The sequence below is a fragment of the Ranitomeya imitator genome, chromosome 1 (genome assembly GCF_032444005.1).
Source record: "Ranitomeya imitator isolate aRanImi1 chromosome 1, aRanImi1.pri, whole genome shotgun sequence".
Lineage (NCBI taxonomy): Eukaryota > Metazoa > Chordata > Amphibia > Anura > Dendrobatidae > Ranitomeya > Ranitomeya imitator.
The window spans coordinates 1,140,816,973-1,140,844,035 of NC_091282.1; the positions used below are offsets into that span (position 1 = coordinate 1,140,816,973).

Below are 27,063 nucleotides of genomic sequence, written 5' to 3' on the forward strand. Positions count from 1 at the left end.
ACCGGTTGCCGTGGGCGACTGCATCGCGATGTTAATGTCCTTTTACTCACAGCTTTTCCACAGTACACAATATCCCTCAATTTGCAGCCGTTATACACCCTAGTCCTCCTTCGGGCGCCGAACAGTCTACCTCCGGTTCACCTCCGAGCACAAGACCATCCACCTCTGAAACCAGTTACCATGGGTGACTGCACCGCTGTTTAAGCTGTGGGTGCCAGGCTATTCAGCTGCTTTGGCCGTTTTGGCTCCACTGGCCTGTGTTGCCTCACACAGGTGGAGCCTGCAACGCCGACCGCTCTGCACACTAGCAAGCACCCACTGACACTGACACACCCATACCCTTTAATGCAGGGATTTTAACTGGGATCTGTTGCCTTCAGCCTCATGGAAAACCCAGGCCTGGAATGAAGCGGACTGCATGACTATCATCCTGCAGTCTGTTTCAAAATACAAAACCCAGAGCAGGTTTTCCCTAAATCTGCCTTGAACACTAGCATGCCCAAGAATAACACTTATTTTTAGTCTGCATCGAGACTGTGACTGCAATGCACTCTCATGGCCTTCATATGCCTCCGTGCACATCCTGGGGAGAACACACAGCGACCCCTACGTGTGACACCGGTCACTGCCACACAATAGTTTGAGTACAAGTACAACATACTACGAGTAGAATATACTGCGAGTACAGCATACTTTGAGTACAACATACGATGAGTACAACATACTACTTTCTTCATTTATGTTTCTCTGAGAATAAAATGATTTTCTGAATTCCAAGTTACTTATGGAAAAGTATGAATAGGATTGTTTCCTGCCACAGTTTTCTGAAGTATCCAGTCCAGGTTGCCAACCATAGTGTCACTTATAAGTACAGATGAGATACCCCTTTATTATTTCACTAATTAGTCCCAGTGCTCGCAGTTAGCCCTTGAATTTCACAGCTCATGAAAATTATGATTGAGAAGCATTGTCGCTTGACACGTTGACATTTACTTAATGCTATAAACGGGTAGGAATATTCTTTGCTTTTACATCAAGTTTTTTTTGCACGGGTTTAATGCTGCTGTTTTATTGATTTGTTTTTTATTCCTCCATTAAATTGAGCAGCGCATTTTCCACTACTTAATGGTAATTTAGGAGCTGATGATAAAGCATCATCTGTACAGTATACTGTCACCCGTCATAAAGACGACGCCTTCACCAGACACATCCCGGGCACCTGACATCTTAATAGAGGATGAGAAGGGTTGCGGGTTATATTTAAATGATGTTCTCAGTCACTGGATCATTGACACTTTTGCTCCTACCAGCTAAAGTGCAAATTATAAATAACTGCTTTCTCAGAGGTGTTCATTATACCTCATTGGGTCTTGTTATGGAAAATGCAAATGTAATTTAAAAGTGTCAGCCCTTAGAATGAGCAATTACTTGTTCATTTCTGAGCATGTTTTATTGTCGGTGTAATGGTGTGCTTGTGTTCTCGGGGAATGACTTGACTACATTGCTTTGTGTGTCGCAATCAGGGCCGCTGCCAACATTGTGTTGTGAAGGAATGGTACATGTAATCAGGCATGCGAATAGATGAATAGTAGTGCCGTTCAATGCCGGGGTCTTCTGCGACGATGGGGAAGCACACATCACATTGCATAGGATTTAATGAAGAACATTGATTATATATACGCTATCTAGAGACCAGCTTAGAGATGCCCTTAATCTGGTAGACTGGGACAATATCCTCAGAAATAAGAATACAGATAATAAATGGAAAATGTTTAAGAACATCCTAAATAGACAGTGTAAGCGGTTTATACCTTGTGGGAATAAAAGGACTAGAAATAGGAAAAACCCAATGTGGCTAAACAAAGAAGTAAGACAGGCAATTAACAGTAAAAAGAAAGCATTTGCACTACTAAAGCAGGATGGCACCATTGAAGCTCTAAAAAACTATAGGGAGAAAAATACTTTATCTAAAAAACTAATTAAAGCTGCCAAAAAGGAAACAGAGCAGCACATTGCTAAGGAGAGTAAAACTAATCCCAAACTGTTCTTCAACTATATCAATAGTAAAAGAATAAAAACTGAAAATGTAGGCCCCTTAAAAAATAGTGAGGAAAGAATGGTTGTAGATGACGAGGAAAAAGCTAACATATTAAACACCTTCTTCTCCACGGTATTCACGGTGGAAAATGAAATGCTAGGTGAAATCCCAAGAAACAATGAAAACCCTATATTAAGGGTCACCAATCTAACCCAAGAAGAGGTGAGAAACCGGCTAAATAAGATTAAAATAGATAAATCTCCGGGTCCGGATGGCATACACCCACGAGTACTAAGGGAACTAAGTAATGTAATAGATAAACCATTATTTCTTATTTTTAGGGACTCTATAGCGACGGTGTCTGTTCCGCAGGACTGGCGCATAGCAAATGTGGTGCCAATATTCAAAAAGGGCTCTAAAAGTGAACCTGGAAATTATAGGCCAGTAAGTCTAACCTCTATTGTTGGTAAAATATTTGAAGGGTTTCTGAGGGATGTTATTCTGGATTATCTCAATGAGAATAACTGTTTAACTCCAGATCAGCATGGGTTTATGAGAAATCGCTCCTGTCAAACCAATCTAATCAGTTTTTATGAAGAGGTAAGCTATAGGCTGGACCACGGTGAGTCATTGGACGTGGTATATCTCGATTTTTCCAAAGCGTTTGATACCGTGCCGCACAAGAGGTTGGTACACAAAATGAGAATGCTTGCTCTGGGGGAAAATGTGTGTAAATGGGTTAGTAACTGGCTTAGTGATAGAAAGCAGAGGGTGGTTATAAATGGTATAGTCTCTAACTGGGTCGCTGTGACCAGTGGGGTACCGCAGGGGTCAGTATTGGGACCTGTTCTCTTCAACATATTCATTAATGATCTGGTAGAAGGTTTACACAGTAAAATATCGATATTTGCAGATGATATAAAACTATGTAAAGCAGTTAATACAAGAGAAGATAGTATTCTGCTACAGATGGATCTGGATAAGTTGGAAACTTGGGCTGAAAGGTGGCAGATGAGGTTTAACAATGATAAATGTAAGGTTATACACATGGGAAGAAGGAATCAATATCACCATTACACACTGAACTTGAAACCACTGGGTAAATGTGACAAGGAGAAGGACTTGGGGATCCTAGTTAATGATAAACTTACCTGGAGCAGCCAGTGCCAGGCAGCAGCTGCCAAGGCAAACAGGATCATGGGGTGCATTAAAAGAGGTCTGGATACACATGATGAGAGCATTATACTGCCTCTGTACAAATCCCCAGTTAGACCGCACATGGAGTACTGTGTCCAGTTTTGGGCACCGGTGCTCAGGATGGATATAATGGAACTAGAGAGAGTACAAAGGAGGGCAACAAAATTAATAAAGGGGATGGGAGAACTACAATACCCAGATAGATTAGCGAAATTAGGATTATTTAGTCTAGAAAAAAGACGACTGAGGGGCGATCTAATAACCATGTATAAGTATATAAGGGGACAATACAAATATCTCGCTGAGGATCTGTTTATACCAAGGAAGGTGACGGGCACAAGGGGGCATTCTTTGCGTCTGGAGGAGAGAAGGTTTTTCCACCAACATAGAAGAGGATTCTTTACTGTTAGGGCGGTGAGAATCTGGAATTGCTTGCCTGAGGAGGTGGTGATGGTGAACTCAGTCGAGGGGTTCAAGAGAGGCCTGGATGTCTTCCTGGAGCAGAACAATATTGTATCATACAATTATTAGGTTCTGTAGAAGGACGTAGATCTGGGGATTTATTATGATGGAATATAGGCTGAACTGGATGGACAAATGTCTTTTTTCGGCCTTACTAACAATGTTACTATCTATTATATATCGATCGATCGAATCTGTCTGTCTGTCCATCTACCTGGGTGTACATGATTGTATCATATTCATTTGTGGATTATATTGTGATATATACACTATATAAGTACCATGAGTGTGATTTCAGCCCTTACAGAGCACATGGTATAAAACATGCTACTATGTATTGATTTATGGACCAGTTTCATAGCTAAAGCAGTATATGAAGATTTATCAAAACGGCAAATGAAGAAATACTGCTTTTGTTGCCCAAAGCGCCAACAATTTTGTCCATTTGTGTATGTATTTCATGAGAATGGTTCTAAATCTTATTTATTTCTCCTGTTTATAAACCTATCTACGGTCATTAGACAATCATTGCTCCTGTAGATGCTGTTAAATGCAGTTGCCAGCTGTACAACACAACCTGAATTTTCGTCATATGAAATGGTCTCAGTCTCAGTTAATAAATCCGGTCCATACACCTGCACTCATCATGATTCGTAGATGTGTGGTGGGTGTTAAGAAGTTGTTTTCCAAATAATTTGGATTCCATCATCCTACAATGAGAAAGATTACTCACAAGAAGAACACATTCAAGACAGTTGATATAAATCTTCCTGTGTGTGGAAATCACAACAAATTCATCCTAAGGTCCCTTTGTGCAATGTTTTGAGAAACTGCAAAAAAACAACAACCAAGAGCTACGCCTCAGACACTAAAGGCCTCAGCATATTAGCATGTCGAATTCATGAAAGTACAGATAGAAAAAAATTTAACAAGTATGACTTGACAGAGCCTTTTATTTCTAAAAAAAACATGGCAGTGTGGCTTAAGTTTGGAAAGTTGCATCTAAATAAACCAGAATATTTCTTGGACTCTGAACTTTGACCCGGATAGACTGTAGTAGAGATGCTTGCCTTAATATGCATTAAAGGGGTTGTCCAGTCTAAATTGATAAGTGCAGTCACTCTATGTGACTGCAGACTTATGAATCCCCCCAGCGCAGGCACTGTACACTGCGAGGTTTCAGGACTCGCAGATACGTATGCATACTCCCGACCAGGAGCCCATCTACAGCGCTTGGTCGCGCTCAGTTGTATTGAACGAGGCCACACCCACTATACAGTCGCATCACTAGATGGGGTGCGGCCTCACTGGATACAAGACCTCCACTGAACATATTATTGGCTTCAACAGCAGCTGGATGTAAACATTAAAAGGAGAAGAACAGCACAACACCATTCGATGTGTGGTAGTCGCTGGCAAGAACTGAATATGAGTTTCCATTCTCTTTAATCTCTTGAACTGAGTTAGTATGCAGTGCCCAGCAGCGGCTGCTACACATTGAACATAGTTGAGCTGTTCCTTGTTGAAATCCCTTTCACCTCCATTGCTAATTCATTAATCTGTGCCAGCTGTCAAACTGCCACTGATCCAATAATGATGGACTATTCTTAGGATATGTAATCAATGTTACATCCCTTTAATATGGAGTTAGTTGCCCCTCTGCAGCTATCCTATGTTTCACTCTTCTGGGAAGTCTTTCTACAAAATTTTGCTGTCTCTTTGGGAATTTTTGTACCATGATCCAGAAGAACATTTGAGAGGTCAGACCCTGATGCTGGATGCAATGACGTGACTCACAATCTTTGTACTGGTTCAATGTGGTTGAGGTGCGTGCGGTGTGTGGCCAGTAATATTTTTCCACACCAAATTCATTCAACTATGTCATTATGGATCTTGCTGTGAGTACTGGGCACAGTCAATGGGGGCAGAAAAGGACCTGCCCCAAACTGTTTCCACAAAACTGGAAGCTACAATTGTCCAAAAAGTCTTAGTATGCTGAAGCAATAACATTTCCCTACGCTGAAACTATAGGACATTGGAAGACCCCTGTGAAAAACAGCCCATAGCATTATCCCTACTCCACCAAACTTTACAGCTGGCACAGTGCAGTCTGGCAGGTAATGTTCTCTTGGCATTCACCAAACCCAGACTCAAATACCAGACAGAGAAGTGTGATCCAACTCTCCACGGAATGTTTCCACTGCTCCAGGGTCCAGTAGAAGTATGCTTTATACGGCATCCAACGCTGGGCATTGTGATTAGTGATATAAGGCTTGCACGCAGCTGCTCGGCCATGGAAACCAATGCCACAAGCATACGGCACACAATACTTGTGCTAATGTTAATGCCAGGGGAGGTTTCGGGTCTGCAGTTAGGGAATCAGAAGCATTCCCAGACTGATAATCTGCCCAAGCGGGCATTTTCCCGCTAGGGCCGCGATGTCATGTGGGGGCCGGCGGCCGCTGGCTGATGGTGCCCGCTCATCCAGCTAATGCGGCCACCGGCCCGTTTTACCTGCTGCCAGCCCTTTAAAATTTGCGTGCACGGCGGTTTTCCAGTTGCGCATGCGCAAGCATCAGTCGGTGCTTGTGACACACATAGGGGTTAAGAACGCACTGACGTTGACACGTTAGAACATTCTTTGTGGGCAGAGAGAGAGCGCTCTACTCTCTCGCCCCTGGCTGCAGGCCTGCAGCAGTTGGTCGAGCGCTGCATCCTCAACCTATCAACCATTAGGGAATCCAGGGACACACTCCGGAGGTCCAACCCCGCGTGTATCAGTGACGGTCTCTGGGTGAGTGAGTGTGATAATAATCCCAGCCCAGAAACACGTTTATATTAAAATACATCAGCCCCCCAGCACCTGTAATACAGTGGGGCGCTGATGTATATACAGGTGCTGCTGGGCTGGGGCTAGCCTGGTGAAATTGGTGATGTACTGTGTATACAGGTGCTGGGGTGGTACTGTATATACAGTGTACATACATCACCAGCCCAGCACCTGTATATACATCACTAATTTCACCAGGCCAGCCCCAGCCCAGCAGCACCTGTATATACATCAGCGCCCCACTGTATTACAGGTGCTGGGGGCTGATGTATTTTAATACTAAATGAAGATATTTGTGCTTCCATTGTCACTTCCAGCTATGTGCGCCCCCAGCTATGTGCCCCTCCGTGTGTTGTGAATTCTGTTGTCGGGCTCCCTCCTGTGGTCATGAATGGTACTTCGGCTGGTTCTGTCCATGGACTTCCTCTGGTGGGTGTTTCTGAGTTTCCTTCCACAGGTGACGAGGTTAATTCGTTAGCTGGCTGCTCTATTTAACTCCACTTAGATCTTTGCTCCATGCCACCTGTCAATGTTCCAGTATTGGTCTAGTTCTCTCCTGGATCGTTCTTGTGACCTGTCTTCCCAGCAGAAGCTAAGTTCCTGCTTGTATTTCTTTGGTTTGCTATTTTTCTGTCCAGCTTGCTATTTTTATTGTTGTCTTGCTTGCTGGAAGCTCTGGGACGCAGAGGGAGCGCCTCCGCACCGTGAGTCGGTGCGGAGGGTCTTTTTGCGCCCTCTGCGTGGTCTTTTTGTAGGTTTTTGTGCTGACCGCAAAGCAACCTTTCCTATCCTCGGTCTGTTCAGTAAGTCGGGCCTCACTTTGCTAAATCTATTTCATCTCTGTGTTTGTATTTTCATCTTTACTCACAGTCATTATATGTGGGGGGGCTGCCTTTTCCTTTGGGGAATTTCTCTGAGGCAAGGTAGGCTTTATTTTTCTATCTTCAGAGCTAGCTAGTTCCTTAGGTTGTGCCGAGTTGCATAGGGAGCGTTAGGAGCAATCCACGGCTATTTCTAGTGTGTTTTGATAGGATTAGGGATTGCGGTCAGCAGAGTTCCCACGTCCCAGAGCTCGTCCTTTATTATCAGTAACTATCAGGTCATTCCGTGTGCTCTTAACCACCAGGTCCATTATTGTCCTGACCACCAGGTCATAACACCGTGATCTCTGTGCTCTCCACCTATGTGCCCTCCTGTGATTTGTGTCCCCCCGGTGATCTATGTGCCTCCCCAGCGATGGCTGACCCCCCCAGTGCTGTATATCCCCTTTTTTTGTTTCCTGCTCTACTCACCATCCGAGTCAGGGACCAGCTCCTGTGCACGCCCGACGATGGACGCACCTCAGCTGTTCATCCTCCCCACCATCTCAGGGACCTGGGTAAGTCCCAATATGGAAACTTTGTTTTATGTATGTACAGCACTTGCAGTACCACCTGTATACAGTATATAGACTGCTGTATATACATTATATAGGTGATACTGGCTGCTAAGTCTGTGTATAATCACAGCATCACCTATATAAGGTATATACAGCAGTCTATATATAGTATATAGGGGATACTGTGACTTATAAATACAATATATGGGTGATACTGCTATAGATATGTTACATAGGTGATACTACAACTATACACCCCAGTCACAGTATCACCTATATAATGTATATTCAGCACTCACCCATATGATGTATGCAAGTTTGCTTGCTAAGGACAGGCAACAAGCAGAAGAGACTTGTTTGGGCCAAAGAACACAAGGAATGGACATTAGACCAGTGGAAATCTGTGCTTTGGTCTGATGAGTCCAAATTTGAGATCTTTGGTTCCAACCGCCGTGTCTTTGTGCGACACGGAAAAGGTGAATGGATGGACTCTACATGCCTGGTTCCCACCGTGAAGCATGGAGGAGGAGGTGTGATGGTGTGGGGGTGCTTTGCTGGTGACACTGTTGGGGATTTATTCAAAATTAAAGGCATACTGAACCAGCATGGCTACCACAGCATCTTGCAGCGGCATGCTATTCCATCCGGTTTAAGTTTAGTTGGACCATCATTTATTTTTCAACAGGACAATAACCCCAAACACACCTCCAGGCTGTGTAAGGGCTATTTGACCAAGAAGGAGAGTGATGGGGTGCTACACCAGATGACCTGGCCTCCATAGTCACCAGACCTGAACCCAATCGAGATGGTTTGGGGTGAGCTGGACCGCAGAGTGAAGGAAAAAGGGCCAACAAGTGCTAAGCATCTCTGGGAACTCCTTCAAGATTGTTGGAAGACCATTCCCGGTGACTACCTCTTGAAGCTCATCAAGAGAATGCCAAGAGTGTGCAAAGCAGTCATCAAAGCAAAAGGTGGCTACTTTAAAGAACCTAGAATATAAGACATAATTTCAGTTGTTTCACACTTTTTTGTTAAGTATATAATTCCACATGTGTTAATTCATAGTTTTGATGCCTTCAGTGTGAAAGTACAATTTTCATAGTCATGAAAATACAGAAAAATCTTTAAATGAGAAGGTGTGTCCAAACTTTTGGTCTGTACTGTATACACACACACACACACACACACACACACACACACACACACACACACACACACACACATATAAGAGAAGATACTGAGAATTACACCATGCATACAGGATAGGAGACGTACACACAGCTCCACAATATATACTGTGTTAAGGAATATAGAGTGGAGCTGTGTATATAGTGCAGAGATGGGGCAGTGTATATAGTGTGGATTCCACACTATATACACAGCAACATACTACATAAACATCTGTACATTCTATACTATATACGCACAACTCTACATTATACACTATTTTAAGACAGCATTATACTATATACTATATTATGTTGCATACATCATATGGGTGAGTGCTGAATATACATTATATAGGTGATACTGTGACTGGGGTGTATAGTTGTAGTATCACCTATGTAACATATCTACAGCAGTATCACCCATATATTGTATTTATAAGTCACAGTATCCCCTATATACTATATATAGACTGCTGTATATACCTTATATAGGTGATGCTGTGATTATACACAGACTTAGCAGCCAGTATCACCTATATAATGTATATACAGCAGTCTATATACTGTATACAGGTGGTACTGCAAGTGCTGTACATACATAAAACAAAGTTTCCATATTGGGACTTATATATATACAGTACAGACCAAAAGTTTGGACATACATTCTCATATAAAGATTTTTCTGTATTTTCATGACTATGAAAATTGTAAATTCACACTGAAGGCATCAAAACTATGAATTAACACATTGGAATTATATACTTAACAAAAAAGTGTGAAACAACTGAAATTATGTCTTATATTCTAGGTTCTTTAAAGTAGCCACCTTTTGCTTTGATGACTGTTTTGCACACTCTTGGCATTCTCTTGATGAGCTTCAAGAGGTAGTCACCGGGAATCCGGGAAGTATCATATGGGGCCCATTATATATGGAGCATCACATGGAGACTCATATGGGGCCAATTATATATGGAGCATTATATAGGGTCCATTCAGTTTGGAGCAATATATGGGGCCCATCATATTCTGTATGGAGAATTATGTGGGGCCCATTCTGTATGGCGCAAGGTATGGGGCTCATTATACAGTATGGAGTATTATATGGGGCACATTATACTGTTTTGAGCATTATATGGGGTTCATTATACTGTATGGAGCAATAATGGGGATCAATATTCTGTATGGAGCAATATATGGGGCTCCATATAAGTATAGAGCAGCATGTGGTACCCATAATACTGTATGGAACATTAGATCGGGCTTATTATTCTGTATTGATCAATATATGGAGCCCATTATTCTGTATGGAGCACTATATGGGGCTCATTCTGTATAGAACAATATATGGGGCTCATTATACTGTATGGAGCAATATATGGGGCATGTTATTCTGTATTGAGTGCTATATGGTGCACAAAATACTGTATGGAGGATTATGTGGTGCCCATAATACTGTATGGAGCAATATGTGGCTTATTATTCTGTATGGAGCAATATATGGGGCTCATTATTCTGTATGGAGCAATATATGGGGCTCATTATTCTGTATGGAGCAATATATGGGGCTCATTATACTGCATGGAGCATTATGTGGTACCCATAATACTGTATGAAGCATTATGTAGGGCATATTATTCTGTATGGAGCAATATGTGGGGCTCATTATTCTGTATGGAGCAATATATGGGGCTCATTATACTGTATGGAGCAATATATGGGGCATGTTATTCTGTATGGAGCACTATATGGTGCCCACAATACTGTATGGAGGACTATGTGGTGCCCATAATACTGTATGGAGCAATATATATGGATTATTATTCTGTATGGAGCAATATATGGGGCTCATTATTCTGTATGGAGCAATATATGGGGCTCATTATACTGTATGGAGCACTATATGGTACCCAAAATACTGTGTATTGATCAATATATGGGGCTCATTATACTGTATGGAGCAAAATAGGGGGCATGTTATTCTGTATAGAGCGCAATGTGGTGCCCACAATACTGTATGGAGCAATATATGGGGCTCATTATTCTGTATGGAGCACTATATGGGACCCATTCTGTATGGAGTAATATATAAGGCTTATTATTCTGTATGGAACATTATACGGGGCTCATTATTCTGTATGGAGGACTATGTGGTGCCCATGATACTGTATAGAGGACTATGTTGTGCCGATAATACTGTACGGAGGATTATACTGTCTGATTTATGACCTATTGTAGAATGTACAATAGATATCATTCATGTAATGTAGCAAGTGGAATCTTTGGCATTGTATACCTATATTTCTCTGCTGTATCTGTGCATTATGAATTGTGGTATGTGTAAAAGGGGCCAACTGTGACTTTGACCCGGGGCCCACAAATACCTGGAGCCGGCCCTGTGTAGACTGCACAGTACCACTTCTCCTGTCCTGTTGTTGAAGAGGTGACATTGGACTTTGGGGGGGTCAATATTGGTTTAGTATTTTCAATATTACTATGGCCAAATAAAATCTTGGAAAAGCTGTTTAAATGGATTATCCCAAGTAACCCACTCTCCTCTGGATAAGGGATAACTTTCCAATTGCTGGCGAGATCTGACTGTTGTAACCCCCTACGATCCTGAAAATCGGAGCTCTGTAGAGCACCATGAAAATGCAGCTGTGGTCGATGGTCGATCATAGTCACTGTGGCCCCATTCACATGTGGCTCTTCAAATATCTTTTAGGAGAGTGAGGGGCATGACAAAGTAAAGCAAAATTCACTGATCGGAGTAAGGAGTGTTATAGTATGTGGGCTGGTGGGATTTGTGTGGCAGGTCTGCTTTTTTGTCCCAGTCCGGCCTTGATCAGCAGGACAGAAAAACATTTTTTTGTCTTTTATGCCCTCTGCACTCGGTGACCCCAATCTGTAATGTTTCTCTGGTTCCTAAACTCCTCCATTTTTAAGTAATATTTCTCACAACTGATCGTGGAATATTGAGTAGAGAAGACGTGTCGTGAACTGACTTGTGACATCCGTGATATCCTAATACAGGACCGCTCTGGTATCCATGAGCTCTTTAGAACGAGCACTACCCCTCAGTTACCATACCAGCCATTTTTCAGAATTAGTGGAAAGTGTCTATTTGTAACCAGGTTATCACGGTATACCCTGTATAGTTGACATACAGAAGAAAAATAATTAAACTTTGGAAAATATCTAAGAAAATTTTAAATAGTTAGCTCATCAAATGCAATAGTTTTTTATTGATTGTATTGTTGGCCTAATAATTTGCAGAGTATGAACTAGGAATGGTCTGAAATCATTTTGCATAAAATATTGTAAAATTTTCGATAAAAGGCACAAGCAAATTATTACAAACAGATGTGTCCACCTTTACCTTTTCTTGGATTTTTAATTTTCCAGTTTCTTACTATGCAATTCTTACTATACAATTCACATGATAACTACTTCAGCAATTAGATAACTACAACTCCCAATATGGCCTTGCTGTTGGGGCATGCTGGAAATTCTATCCGACAGCTGAAGAACCAAAGTTTGTAGATCAAGGTTATTTTATTAAATATTTATTTTTAAATAAAGGGGTTATCCATGACTTTGGGGTTTTTTTGGCTGTGGACTAAGAACTTTTAGGTAGTTGCTAACTTACCTGCCTGCTCTGCTCTGTGCCGATCTAATCTGGCTCAGAGCGGTCACGGACTGATCCAGCCTTCGATTCTCCAACTCCCGGTGACATCACATCCACAGAGCAGCTTCTTTTCTGCTCTCTTCTGTTGACATGGTTTCAATGCCAGTATCATGCTGATTGACAGCCAGCTCCAGGGTAGTTGACTGTCGGAATGATGTCAACAGTGACGCATAATTAAAAGAGCAAACCGGAAGTAAAAGAGCTGCTCTGTTAACGTGAGATCACATGAAAAGGGAGAATTGCCTCCTGAGCTGGGAGGAGGTAGCAGGTAGTTAATAACTACCTACCGGTAAATATCAGGCCCCGTAGCACCAAAAAAACCAAAGTCCACGATAACCCCTTTACGTTAAACCTCCTTGTTCCATTATACATGTATTCAAACCTAACACTTACCGTTTCCGTTCGCTCCACAGGGCAGCAAACAGCTGCTGAACAACTACCCTGTCTACATAAGCGGTAAACAATGGGATGAGGCAGTCAACTCCTCGAAGAAAGACGGAAGGCGGCTCCTCCGATACCTCATAAGATTTGTTTTCACAACTGATGAACTTAAATACTCATGTGGCCTTGGGAAAAGGAAAAGGTCAGTGCAGACAGGAGACTCTGGTCCTGAAAGACGTCCCCTGGATCCTGTTAAAGTTACATGTCTCAGAGGTACTGCATCTTTCCACTCAGTGTAAACCTCATTTCACATATGGCACTTTCATTTATAGGTTTCGTATAATACATCATTTCTGCTGGTATTATGGCTATGTCTGTGCTAACGTACATACTTTTTGTGTCATAGAGGAGCGTGCACCTGATCTACAGTAATGGAAGTCCTTGTTGTCCTCCCCAATCACCAAGTTGTAGAATAAAAAACAACACAACTTTACGATATACTGTTCATCCGTTTAGGCTGCAGCATATCGGTTTACAGTCAGTTTTATAGTAAGAACAGTTTGGTGTCGATATTCCAAATAATGGTGTAATTTTTGCAGTTTTGTTGGATCACCGACAAGGATTTATGTATCACATCAATGAGAGCAGAAAAGTTTTGCTGGATCTTACAATTATTAAAGTGATAACTTATTATCCTGATATTCCTCATAGACATGAACAATAGAGTAGAAAAAAAAACACCCTGTGGGGATAAAACAATTGAGGATATTGAAGTCCAACATTTTTTTTCCACAAGATCCCTAAGGCGATAGTCAAGAGGTCCACAAACAGATCAGTTATTCTCATCATTATCCACAGCGTTTTGCCATCTTTGATCCTGTTTGTCAGTTATGACCAGTTTTGCTGATGAACTACATTATTCGGTTAAGAAATAAAGGAAATTGGGTAATGGGAAACAATGACTTAAGCTAGGAATAAGAGTCCAATTTTTTATAAATCACTATTTTTGTAATTTTGTTATTCGATTCTAGAATTTCTTAATTATAGTTAATATTTTCAACTGTCAACATGGCTATTATAATTTCCACAAAGACTCTTAACCAGCTTTCTATTAATCCTGAATGGAAAATATTATTTTGTAGTTATATAGCATATATAGTATATATTAGGTCTATGACATCGCATGATTAATAACTGACTAGCTGAATCCTAGAAACAGGAGGTAATTTTTCCCTGTATGAGTCATAAGTCCCTGCAAAAGTCTCTGTCGGGAAGAAGGGAACAGCTGGGTCAGGAGTTGAAAAGGGGAATGATAAATGTAGGGACAAGAGACTGCCTGTTTCTACCTAGAGCAAAGAAAAGAGAATAATTAACTGGGTAGAATGAACAATTGTAAGTACACAGTGCTATATAACATGATTATTGCAGTATATTAACCCCTTTACCACCTTGGACGTATAGGTATGTCCAAGGTGGGCTCCCCCTGTTTGCTGCGGGCACATTTCAGCTGATTTGAACAGCTGACACATGCCCCTAACAGCCGCAGGTGGAATTGCGATCCACCCGCAGTTATTAACATGTTAAATGCCGCCGTCAATCTCTGACAGAGGCATTGAACATGCAAGCGTTGGAAACGTGTCTCTAATCCCGCCCATCGGCACTCTTGTCACATTACTACGGGTCGCCAATGGGTTGGCATGACAAACCGAGGTCTGCTGCAGACCCCTGTGGTTGTCATAGCTGGATAGCTATGAGTGCCGCCCAGCGGTTGGCGTTCATAGCAAATGATCATTTTGGCTACATAAAGCAGGGCTGCAGCCCTGCTGTGTGTAGCACAAGCGATCGGGTGATCGCAACTTCTAGTCTCCCATGGAGGCTATTGAAGCAAGTGTAAAGTAAGAAAAAAATGTTTTTAAAAATATAAACATTCAAATCACCCCTCATTCATAATAAAACAATAAAAAAATACAATACAAATATTTGGTATCGCCGCTTTCAGAATCGCCCGATCTCTCAATATATAAAAAGAATTAATCTGATCGGTACATGACGTAACGAGAAAAAAAAAATTAAAACGCCAGAATTCAGTTTTTTTTGGCAGCTGCAACATTGCATTAAAATGCAATAAAGGGTGATCAACAGATCATATTTACACCAAAATGGTATCAATAAAAAACATGCTCGGCACTCAAAAAATAAGCCCTCATCCGGCCACAGATCCCGAAAAATAGAGACGCTACGGGTCTCGGAAAATGCGACTTTTTTTTTATTTTTTTTTTAGAAACTTTGACATTTTTTTATAGCACTTAAATAATAAAGAACCTATGCATGTTTGGTATCCACAAATGCGTGATGACCTGGAGAATCATAATGGCAGGTCAGTTTTAGCATTTAGTGAACATGGTAACATAGTAACATAGTAACATAGTTAGTAAGGCCGAAAAAAGACATTTGTCCATCCAGTTCAGCAGATATTCCATCATAATAAATCCCCAGATCTACGTCCTTCTACAGAACCTAATTGTATGATACAATATTGTTCTGCTCCAGGAAGACATCCAGGCCTCTCTTGAACCCCTCGACTGAGTTCGCCATCACCACCTCCTCAGGCAAGCAATTCCAGATTCTCACTGCCCTAACAGTAAAGAATCCTCTTCTATGTTGGTGGAAAAACCTTCTCTCCTCCAGACGCAAAGAATGCCCCCTTGTGCCTGTCACCTTCCTTGGTATAAACAGATCCTCAGCGAGATATTTGTATTGTCCCCTTATATACTTATACATGGTTATTAGATCGCCCCTCAGTCGTCTTTTTTCTAGACTAAATAATCCTAATTTCGCTAATCTATCTGGGTATTGTAGTTCTCCCATCCCCTTTATTAATTTTGTTGCCCTCCTTTGTACTCTCTCTAGTTCCATTATATCCTTCCTGAGCACCGGTGCCCAAAACTGGACACAGTACTCCATGTGCGGTCTAACTAGGGATTTGTACAGAGGCAGTATAATGCTCTCATCATGTGTATCCAGACCTCTTTTAATGCACCCCATGATCCTGTTTGCCTTGGCAGCTGCTGCCTGGCACTGGCTGCTCCAGGTAAGTTTATCATTAACTAGGATCCCCAAGTCCTTCTCCCTGTCAGATTTACCCAGTGGTTTCCCATTCAGTGTGTAATGGTGACATTGATTCCTTCTTCCCATGTGTATAACCTTACATTTATCATTGTTAAACCTCATCTGCCACCTTTCAGCCCAAGTTTCCAACTTATCCAGATCCATCTGTAGCAGAATACTATCTTCTCTTGTATTAACTGCTTTACATAGTTTTGTATCATCTGCAAATATCGATATTTTACTGTGTAAACCTTCTACCAGATCATTAATGAATATGTTGAAGAGAACAGGTCCCAATACTGACCCCTGTGGTACCCCACTGGTCACAGCGACCCAGTTAGAGACTATACCATTTATAACCACCCTCTGCTTTCTATCACTAAACCAGTTACTAACCCATTTACACACATTTTCCCCCAGACCAAGCATTCTCATTTTGTGTACCAACCTCTTGTGCGGCACGGTATCAAACGCTTTGGAAAAATCGAGATATACCACGTCCAATGACTCACCGTGGTCCAGCCTATAGCTTACCTCTTCATAAAAACTGATTAGATTGGTTTGACAGGAGCGATTTCTCATAAACCCATGCTGATATGGAGTTAAACAGTTATTCTCATTGAGATAATCCAGAATAACATCCCTCAGAAACCCTTCAAATATTTTACCAACAATAGAGGTTAGACTTACTGGCCTATAATTTCCAGGTTCACTTTTAGAGCCCTTTTTGAATATTGGCACCACATTTGCTATGCGCTAATCCTGCGGAACAGACCCTGTCGCTATAGAGTCCCTAAAAATAAGAAATAATGGTTTATCTATTACATTACTTAGTTCTCTTAAGGTACCTTCACACATAACGATATTGTTAACGATATCGTTGCTATTTGTGATTTGTGACGTAGCAACGATATCGTTAATGAAATCGTTATGTGTGACAGCGACCAACGATCAGGCCCCTGCTGGGAGATCGTTGGTCGCTGAATAAAGTCCAGAACTTTATTTCGTCGCTGGACTCCTGCTGACATCGCTGGATCGGCGTGTGTGACACCGATCCAGCGATGTCTTCACTGGTAACCAGGGTAAACATCGGGTAACTAAGCGCAGGGCCGCGCTTAGTAACCCGATGTTTACCCTGGTTACCATGCTAAAAGTAAAAAAAAAACAAACACTACATACTTACCTACCGCTGTCTGTCCTCCAGCGCTGTGCTCTGCACTCCTCCTGTACTGTCTGTGAGCCGGAAAGCAGAGCGGTGACGTCACCGCTCTGCTTTCCGGCTCACAGACAGTACAGGAGGAGAGCAGAGAAGCAGAGCGCAGCGCTGGAGGACAGACAGCGGTAGGTAAGTATCTAGTGTTTGTTTTTTTTTACTCTTAGCATGGTAACCAGGGTAAACATCGGGTTACTAAGCGCGGCCCTGCGCTTAGTTACCCGATGTTTACCCTGGTTACCGGCATCGTTGGTCGCTGGAGAGCTGTCTGTGTGACAGCTCTCCAGCGACCAAACAGCGACGCTGCAGCGATCCGGATCGTTGTCGGTATCGCTGCAGCGTCGCTTAATGTGAAGAGGCCTTTAGTACTCGTGGGTGTATGCCATCCGGACCCGGAGATTTATCTATTTTAATCTTATTTAGCCGGTTTCGCACCTCTTCTTGGGTTAGATTGGTGACCCTTAATATAGGGTTTTCATTGTTTCTTGGGATTTCACCTAGCATTTCATTTTCCACCGTGAATACCGTGGAGAAGAAGGTGTTTAATATGTTAGCTTTTTCCTCGTCATCTACAACCATTCTTTCCTCACTATTTTTTAAGGGGCCTACATTTTCAGTTTTTATTCTTTTACTATTGATATAGTTGAAGAACAGTTTGGGATTAGTTTTACTCTCCTTAGCAATGTGCTTCTCTGTTTCCTTTTTGGCAGCTTTAATTAGTTTTTTAGATAAAGTATTTTTCTCCCTATAGTTTATTAGAGCTTCAATGGTGCCATCCTGCTTTAGTAGTGCAAATGCTTTCTTTTTACTGTTAATTTGCCTGTCTTACTTCTTTGTTTAGCCACATTGGGTTTTTCCTATTTCTAGTCCTTTTATTCCCACAAGGTATAAACCGCTTACACTGCCTATTTAGGATGTTCTTAAACATTTCCCATTTATTATCTGTATTCTTATTTCTGAGGATATTGTCTCAGTCTACCAGATTAAGGGCATCTCTAAGCTGGTCAAACTTTGCCTTCCTAAATTTCAGTGTTTTTGTGACTCCCTGACAAGTCCCCCTAGTGAAAGACAGGTGAAACTGTACAATATTGTGGTCGCTATTTCCTAGATGCCCGACCACCTGCAGATTTGTTATTCTGTCAGGTCTATTAGATAGTATTAGGTCTAAAAGTGCTGCTCCTCTGGTTGGATTCTGCACCAATTGTGAAAGATAATTTTTCTTGGTTATTAGCAGAAACCTGTTGCCTTTATGGGTTTCACAGGTTTCACTTTCCCAGTTAATATCCGGGTAGTTAAAGTCCCCCATAACCAGGACCTCATTATGGGTTGCAGCTTCATCTATCTGCTTTAGAAGTAGACTTTCCATGGTTTCTGTTATATTTGGTGGTTTGTAACAGACCCCAATGAGAATTTAGTTACCATTTTTCCCTCCATGAATTTCGACCCATATGGACTCAACATCCTCATTTCCTTCGCTAATATCCTCCCTTAAAGTGGACTTTAGACAAGACTTTACATAGAGACAAACCCCTCCTCCTCTCCGATTTTTACGATCCTTTCTAAACAGACTGTAACCCTGTAAGTTAACTGCCCAGTCATAGCTTTCATCTAACCATGTCTCGGTTATTCCCACTATGTCAAAGTTACCTGTAGATATTTCTGCTTCTAGTTCTTCCATCTTGTTTGTCAGGCTTCTGGCGTTTGCGAGCATGCAGTTTAGAGGATTTTGTTTTGTTCCAATCTCCTCGCTGTGGATTGTTTTAGAAATGTTCTTACCTCCCTTCTGAGTATGTTTTCCTGGATCTTCTTTGTTCAAGTCTAATGTTTTTCTTCCCGTCCCCTCTTCTTCTAGTTTAACGCCCTCCTGATGAGTGTAGCGAGTCTTCTGGCGAATGTGTGTTTCCCAGGTTTGTTGAGGTATAGTCAACAATTGTTGAATTGCACTTTTTTTGCAATTTCCCAGGACTTTTAATTTTTTTCCCATTTTCCAGTACATGGCAAAACCAATGGTGTCATTCAAAAGTAAAACTCGTCCCGCAAAAAACAAGCCCTCGCATGGCCATATTGACAGAAAAATAAATTGTTATGCCTCTGGGAAAGAAGGGGAGCAAATAAAAACAGAAACTCAAAAACGGTAAAGGTCGTGAAGGGGCTTAGAGCAATGGGAGTGCTTCTTTGCTGTGAAGAAGTCTAGGAAAACAAGGTGACAACTCCTATAGAAGCCATAGTGATTGTCATCTTACTATTCCAATACCAAGAAATGTAAGAAACGTCTAAATAGGAGTTTGTAACAAAAGATAAGCAAGAAATTCAAGAACTTATATTTACTGTTTATTGCAAAATTTCTCTAGTGAATAAATCCAAATTGTTGATCAGCCGATTGCCGCAGGTTCAGGTGTTATTTCCAAGAAATGTTAATTTTGATAATACATTTTCCCTGCAGCAGCCAAACCAATGTTTCTGTAGACAGGTAAGATGCACAAGAAAGTGAGAGACGCTTGTACCACGCACAGAGGAAGATACTGAACAAAGAATCCCTCAATCATTTCCAAATTCTCATACAGAGCTCATGTTCAAAAAGCTTTCTTCATAATTCAAGGCCTTTAAAGTTTAACGTTTTCTGAATGGAGACAACCCCATTAAGTCCTGATTTGTGTTCGAAGCCAAAAGGTCTGTCTGTAAGCAATGTATGGAGTGTGTAGATTATGCCTTGAAACATGTTACCAGTTTTTTCTGCATGCTTCAGAGATTTGAATACTTTATGATTGTAAAGGAGATGAAAAAAAAAATGTTTTTCTCTAGTATGAGTAATTAGGAAGATTAAAACATTCCTGTTTAATTTAGTGATAATCGCTCTATCCCTTTTAAGAAAGAAGCTGAAGTCTTAAAGTTAGGCTCTTTGCTGCCTCAGTATTTGACAGCTATTTGGGACTTCCCGTTTTTGAGCTGGGAGCTATCACTGTATAGAGGTAGACTGGTAGTGCGCAGCTTCTAAACACTTGGGAGTTTGCTGTGATATTTATGCATGTGCAAGTAAGTCCAGATGTGTTTGGACAGTGATAAAAGTTTGGGCATTTTATCTGTTTACCAAAACATATTCAAGATACAGATATATCAATATGGGCTTAAAGTGCAGACTCTTCACTTTAATTTGAGGGTATTCACATCCTAATTGGAGTAAGGGTTTAGGAACTACAGCTCTTTAATATGTAGCTGCATCATTTTAAAGGGACCAAAAGTAATTGGACAATTACAGTATCTCAAAAGCCCTTTAATGTGCTGCATGGGCTATTAATCCTTCATTAGTTAAGTAGGTAAAAAGTCTGGAGCTGATTTCAGATGTGGTATTTGCATTTGGAACCTGTTGCTATGAACCCACAACATGCAGTCAAACAAGCTCTCAATGGAAGAAAATAGACCATCATTCGGCTGAAAAAAAGGATATCCATCATATAACAGAGATGTTCAGTTCACTGCAATTGTATCTCAGTTGTTTCATGCTAAATACAAAAAATAGTGTCATGGAAATCATGAAGGTTCAGTCACTATGCCATCATTTCTGGACATATATACTGTGTGTGTGTGTGTGTATATATATATATATATATATATATATATATATATATATATATATATATATATATATATATACACACACATATGTACACTGTATATGTACTGTATGTATAGAGAGAGAGGTACAGTGGGTATAATAAGTAATGCACACAACACCAATTTTATAAGTAAATATATTTTTAAAAGTGCTATTGACATGAAATTGTCACCAGATGTCGTTAACAACACATCCAATCCACACAGGCAAAGACATTTTTCCATAGATGTCCATGAATTAAGTTATGTGTAATAATGAGAAATGACTCAGGGAAAAAGTATTGAACACGCTAACTGAACTTTAATTAATACGTTGTTCAAAAGCCTTTGTTCGCGAAGACAGCTTCAAGATGCCTCCTGTGTGGAGAAACTAGTCACATGCATTGCTCAGCTGTGATTTTGGCCCATTCTTCCTCACAAACACTAATCAAATCCTGAAGGTTCTGTGGGCTCCTTCTATGAACTGTGAGCTTTAGTTCCTTCTATAAAATTTCTATTGGATTCAGGTCAGGTGAATGGCTGGACCATTCTAGCAGCTTTATTTTATTTCTCTGAAGTAAATTGAGAGTTTCCGTGGCTGTGTATTTGCGATCATTGTCTTACTGAAATGTCCACCCTCATTTCATATTCATCACCCTGAGTAGAAACCCTACAATGCCTTCACGCTAAATCCAGACCCCCATTGTTCAAAAAGGTATTACCTATTCTTTGGATAGGTGACAGTTTCATTTCACTGGATGCCCCCTTTACGTATACAGTCAGTTTGTGCAGGTGTAGAAATGCAAACGTAGAAAAAGTTATTATGACTCACAATGCACTATTTTCATAACGTGTCACAGACAGTTATTTCACTAAGGAGTGTTAAGACCCCCCCATACATATATGTTCACATTACTGTCTTTGGGCGCAGCGTCGTCGACGCAACCCAAAACGCATGTCAAACCGCATACACAACGCAGCGTTTTTTGACGCATGCGTTGCCCTAAAATGTTATTATTCTTGACACAATTGAAGATAAAAAACGCCCAAAAAAGTGTCTAGACACTATAAAGAGAAATACCACCAATGGGATAGAAGAGGGTGGGTGTAATGGAATTTGTGTATATATACCCTTGCAGAGATGAATTCCTCCCATTTTGCTTTCCAGCATCAATATGGAGCGTCCCATGGAGAGTATCTACATGAATATGGAGTTGGATTTTGCCTTGGCTAATGCTTATGCTCTTGTCACTGTCTAGACACTTCATCCCTTTTTTTTTTACTCAAAAGGCGCATGCGTCGAACAACGCGGGTCAACGCAGGCACCTGCGCCCTATGCCTTTTACATAGACACTAATGTGTTTTTTGGTGCATTTATGACGCAAGTGCGTTGCATGCGTTGTTTACCGGAAATTTGGCGCAGGAAAAATGCAACATGTAGCGTCGGCCGCGCCCTGTCTGGTGCGCCCAAATGACGCATGCGTCGTACAACGCTTGACAACGCATACCGGTGCATGTCCATGCGCCCCCCATGTTAAATATAGGGGCGTATGACACATGCGTCGGTATCCGTCGATGACGCTGCGCCCAAAGACGCTAATGTGAACGTAGCCTTAGACTAACATTGGCCGAACCTGTCTGCACTGACTGGTTCATCTGACGTTTAAATGCTTATGGGGGTCCCTGACTGGTGACTGTCCAAACTTTTGGTCTGTACTGTACATTGGCGAGTCTCGTCCGAGAATCGCAGCAATACGCAGCGTGCTGCGATTTTTTTTCTCAGTCCGATTTTGGCAAATGAGATGTCACCTTTTGAATAACGTTGGTCCGAGTGCAATCCGATTTTTTTAATCGGATTGCACTTGTCCATTTTTCGCACAAATTAGTATGAGCCCTAAGGCTACGGCCCCACTATCAGTATTTGGTCAGTATTTTTCCTCAGTATTTGTAAACCAAAACCAGGAGAGGAACAATCAGAGAAAAAGTATAATAGAAACACGTCACCGCTTTTGTATTATCACCCACTCCTGGTTTTGGCTTACAAATACTGAGGTAAAAAACTGACCAAATACTGATAGTGGAGCTGTAGCCTAAGGCTGTGTGCCCACTTTCAGGATTTTTCGTGTTTTTTCTGCATTTTTACGCTATAAAAACGCGATAAAACTGCAAGAACGCTCACATTAAGTATCCTATTATTAGCATGCAATCTGCAATTTTTTGTGCACATGTTCACGGGGATTCCGCACACATAGGAATGCATTGATCCACTTACTTTCTGCATGGGGCTATGCCCACCATGCGGGAAGTAAGCGGATCATGTGTGGTTGGTACCCAGGGTGGAGGAGAGGAGACTCTCCTCCAGGCCCTGGGAACCGTATAGCTGTAACAGAAAAGAATTAAAATAAAAAATCGTGATATTCTCACCTTCCGGCGGCCCCAGCAGCCTTCCCGCTCCTCGCGAGGCTCCCGTTCCCAAGGATGCTTTGCGGCAATGACCTGTGATGACGTAGCGGTCTCTCGTGATGCTAGGTCATCTGGGGTCATTGCCGGGAGGCATCACTGAGAACGTCGCGAGGATCGGACGTGTGCACATAGCCTGAGTAAGACATCTTGACTGATTTACAGAATGTGGCATCCACATTTTAAGCAACCAAGAAAGCAAACATGCATTCATGGGTGTAAGTCCAGAATCAGATCGCTTATACTGGAGCAAAAATCACCATTCTGAGCAGCACATTGCTGAGCGTAATAGTGTGCTGCCGAGAACATGATACTGCATGAGGACAGAAAGCTCTATTAGTGATTGTTCTGTCCACATCAATTCTTAATTCAGAGGCCGAATGACTTGACTTTAACGGTGTGAAATCGGCAGTGCAGCCTCATTGTTTCTGTTGATGCTGCAATATTTTAGCATTTGGGGCCCTTCTTTTAATTTGTAATCAGGGCCCCATGTTCTCTAAAACCGGCCCTGTATGCATCTGTAGAATTTAGTACAGATGATAACTCATGATCGTAGTTACATTACCTGTAAAATCACATTCAAATCTTGGCATAAATTTACTCCAAAAAGTGTCAAAAACGTCAAATGTGCACAACACGGTCGCGCAACAACATTTGTGAGGGCGTAGGTTCTTCCAGAATTCTGGTGCGCGTTCTTTCATAAAATCTACCCTTAATTCTCAACAGGTATACTCAGTGTAAATAGCGTAGTACGTTATTACAACACGCCGTGTATTATTTCTAGCATGCTGGCACATATGATCTTTGGAGATAAATTCATTTGCAGGATATTCAAATTCTACGAGATAAACTGTATATAAAACCACAAACAGCAACTGAAACCACTGTGATCAGTAATGCAGATACCGCACCTGCTGCTTAATGATACTGCTTGCTACATTTGCTGTTTTTAATTGTCGAGATAGATATTACAAGCCACAAATGTCTGAATAAGACTTCTCTCAGAAGAAAACTAGAAGTAGTAATATAAGGCTTCCATAGCTATATTCACAAATATCCATGTTACACATACACACTATGTGAACAAACATATTGGACCCCTATACATTACACTTACAGAAGCTTTTATTACATCCCATTCTAAATCCATAAGCGTTAACTAGGAGTTGTTCCCCCTTTTGCTGCCATAATAGCTCCCATTTCTGTTCACTGGAAGTAAAGATTTAGGCAAATCCCTGAAAAACAGCCCCATAGCATTATCCCTTCCCCACCATGCGTTTCCACTGCTCCAGAGTCCAATGACGGCTGTTTTATACCACTTCATCCAACACTTGGCATTGTGCTTGGTGATGTAGGTATTCGGCTACCCAGCCATAGAAGCCTATGACATCAAGTTCCCAGTGTTGGTGACTTTTATACACTATGGCCCCTACTCATCATTTGCATTTATTTTTAAGTATCTTTATTTTTTGCATTGTGTTTTTTCCTACCCTTTTTTGTGTAAAATTGTTCAAAATTGTGCAGTACATGCTTCGTGAATCTTGCACAAAATCAAAAATGCTCTTTTTTTGTTTTGTCTTTGACTCATTTTGAAACTTTTTACTGTAAAAACTTGCACATTTCTCAAAATGGTGCAAGTATAGAAAAGTGGCGCAAAAATAGCTGGTGAATATAAAATCACACTAAGGGGATTGGAGTACATTCGCATCACATTTTGTGACTTTTTAAAAAGTCGCATTTGATGGACCAGTCTAAGGGGAGGTGCAGACGGTTGTACATTGTTTGACTTTGAGTGTAAATAACTTTAAATGAATGACATACTGTATAGAAATGATAGAGGGACGATAGTAAACATTTGACATCGCTCCATTTCAGCAGACAATAACAGATATTGGGAGCATTGGCGGAGTCTCAGCACTGGACCTGGGGAGGGTGAGTAAAACTCACTTTGTTATTTTAAAACAAATTGCTGATTCACAGGGGTTTTACAAAACTGAAAATCCCCTTTAAATAATTTTGCAGCCAGCAATACATAGTGTAGCACAAAGGCTATTGAAACTAAACAATGCAACATCTTTAACAAAACCCTATTGCAAAAATCATAGACAAAAATACATGTATTTACCGTAAGTAAAAATAAATTGCTCTTGAAGATGTTAATATCCTTTATAGCAACAAATATAGAGGAAGGAGGGAAGAGGTAAGACCTTTTAAAACCCTTATCCCCCTTACCAAAATTATGTAACCCATCCTGCCATTTCTAACTGTTCCCCTGAGAAACGAACCTTAACACCTAAACCCTTCTTGCGCTGCTCCTTTTCCATTGATGCCACCTACAGATACTTTCTATAATGTTCTGCCCTATACTGATTTCACGTCTCAGGGGCCTGTAGACATAGACTGTCTAGCATCTTAGACTCTACATTAAGTAGGCCATGACATAAAGGCTTGTGCTTATCTTGTCTTCAGGAGCACACCGCTCCCCAGCCTTTCCGGCTTCCTGCTTGCCAGGTTGTGGTACACTTCTGCTTAATTGATAGTTCGGATCAGCAGCATTTTTGGCCCGACTAATGCACTCTCCGATGCTGCGGGCAAAGATGTGCCATTTACCTAATGAAGTCCCCTGTCCAGGATCAAAAACATGTTTATAATAGGCAGGCACTGGAATACTTGATAATTTCCATGTTCTATATGTTTTACCACTATATGCTAATAAAACCGTCTTATGTTTTACATTGGCCAAAAGTCGGAATATTTTGTGGGCCATCATACTGTGTATGGGGACTGTGCTAGATATCGTAGAATCATAATAATAATCTTTATTTTTATATAGCGCAAACATATTCCGCAGCGCTTTACGGTTTGCACACATTATCATCGCTGTCCCAAATGGGGCTCACAATCTAAATTTCCTATCAGTATGTCTTTGGAGTGTGGGAGGAAACCGGAGAACCTGGAGGAAACCCACGCAAACATGGGGAGAACATACAAACTCCTTGCAGATGTTGTCCTTGGTGGGATTTGAACCCAGGACTCCAGCACGGCAAGGCTGCAGTGTTAGCCACCGAGTTGGAAGAGACCTCAGGGTCATTGTCCAACCCACTGCTCAATGGAGGATTCACTGAACCATCTCAGACTGATGTCTGTCCAGCCTCTGTTTGAAGACTTCCATATCATACTGTGTGAGGGACTGTGGGTCCACTATATTGTTTTGAGGGCTGTGGGACCTTCATACAGCTTGAGGGGCTATAGGGAACATCATATTGTGTGTGGGGGCTGTGGGATTATCATACTGTGAGACAATCATACTGTGTTTGTGGATCATCATACTATGCGTGAGGCTGTGGGAGCCATCATACTATGTATGGGGGCAGTAGTTGACTTTGTACCAGGTATGGGGGCTGTAGGACCACCATACTGTGTAGGGGCTGTGGGACCATTATACTGTGTTGGCGTGCCACCATACTGTGTGGTGGGCTGTAGTGGATGTCATACTGTGTGTAGGGCTGTGGGATCATCATACTGTGTTTGCAGACCATCATATGTAGTGG

At 41.4% G+C, this 27,063-nt stretch overlaps 1 protein-coding gene across 2 annotated transcripts in view; it reads left to right on the plus strand.

Moving 5' to 3' along the window:
* BEND4 (BEN domain containing 4) overlaps nucleotides 1-27,063 on the plus strand; it is a 160,142-nt gene that overhangs the window by 105,501 nt on the left and 27,578 nt on the right. Inside the window, exon 4 of one of the 2 annotated variants that reach the window (XM_069744534.1) lies at nucleotides 13,173-13,413. In XM_069744534.1, the coding sequence (XP_069600635.1) occupies nucleotides 13,173-13,413 (241 nt within the window). The remainder of the gene's footprint in view (nucleotides 1-13,172; nucleotides 13,414-27,063) is intronic. The other variant, XM_069744535.1, reaches the window with a different exon arrangement.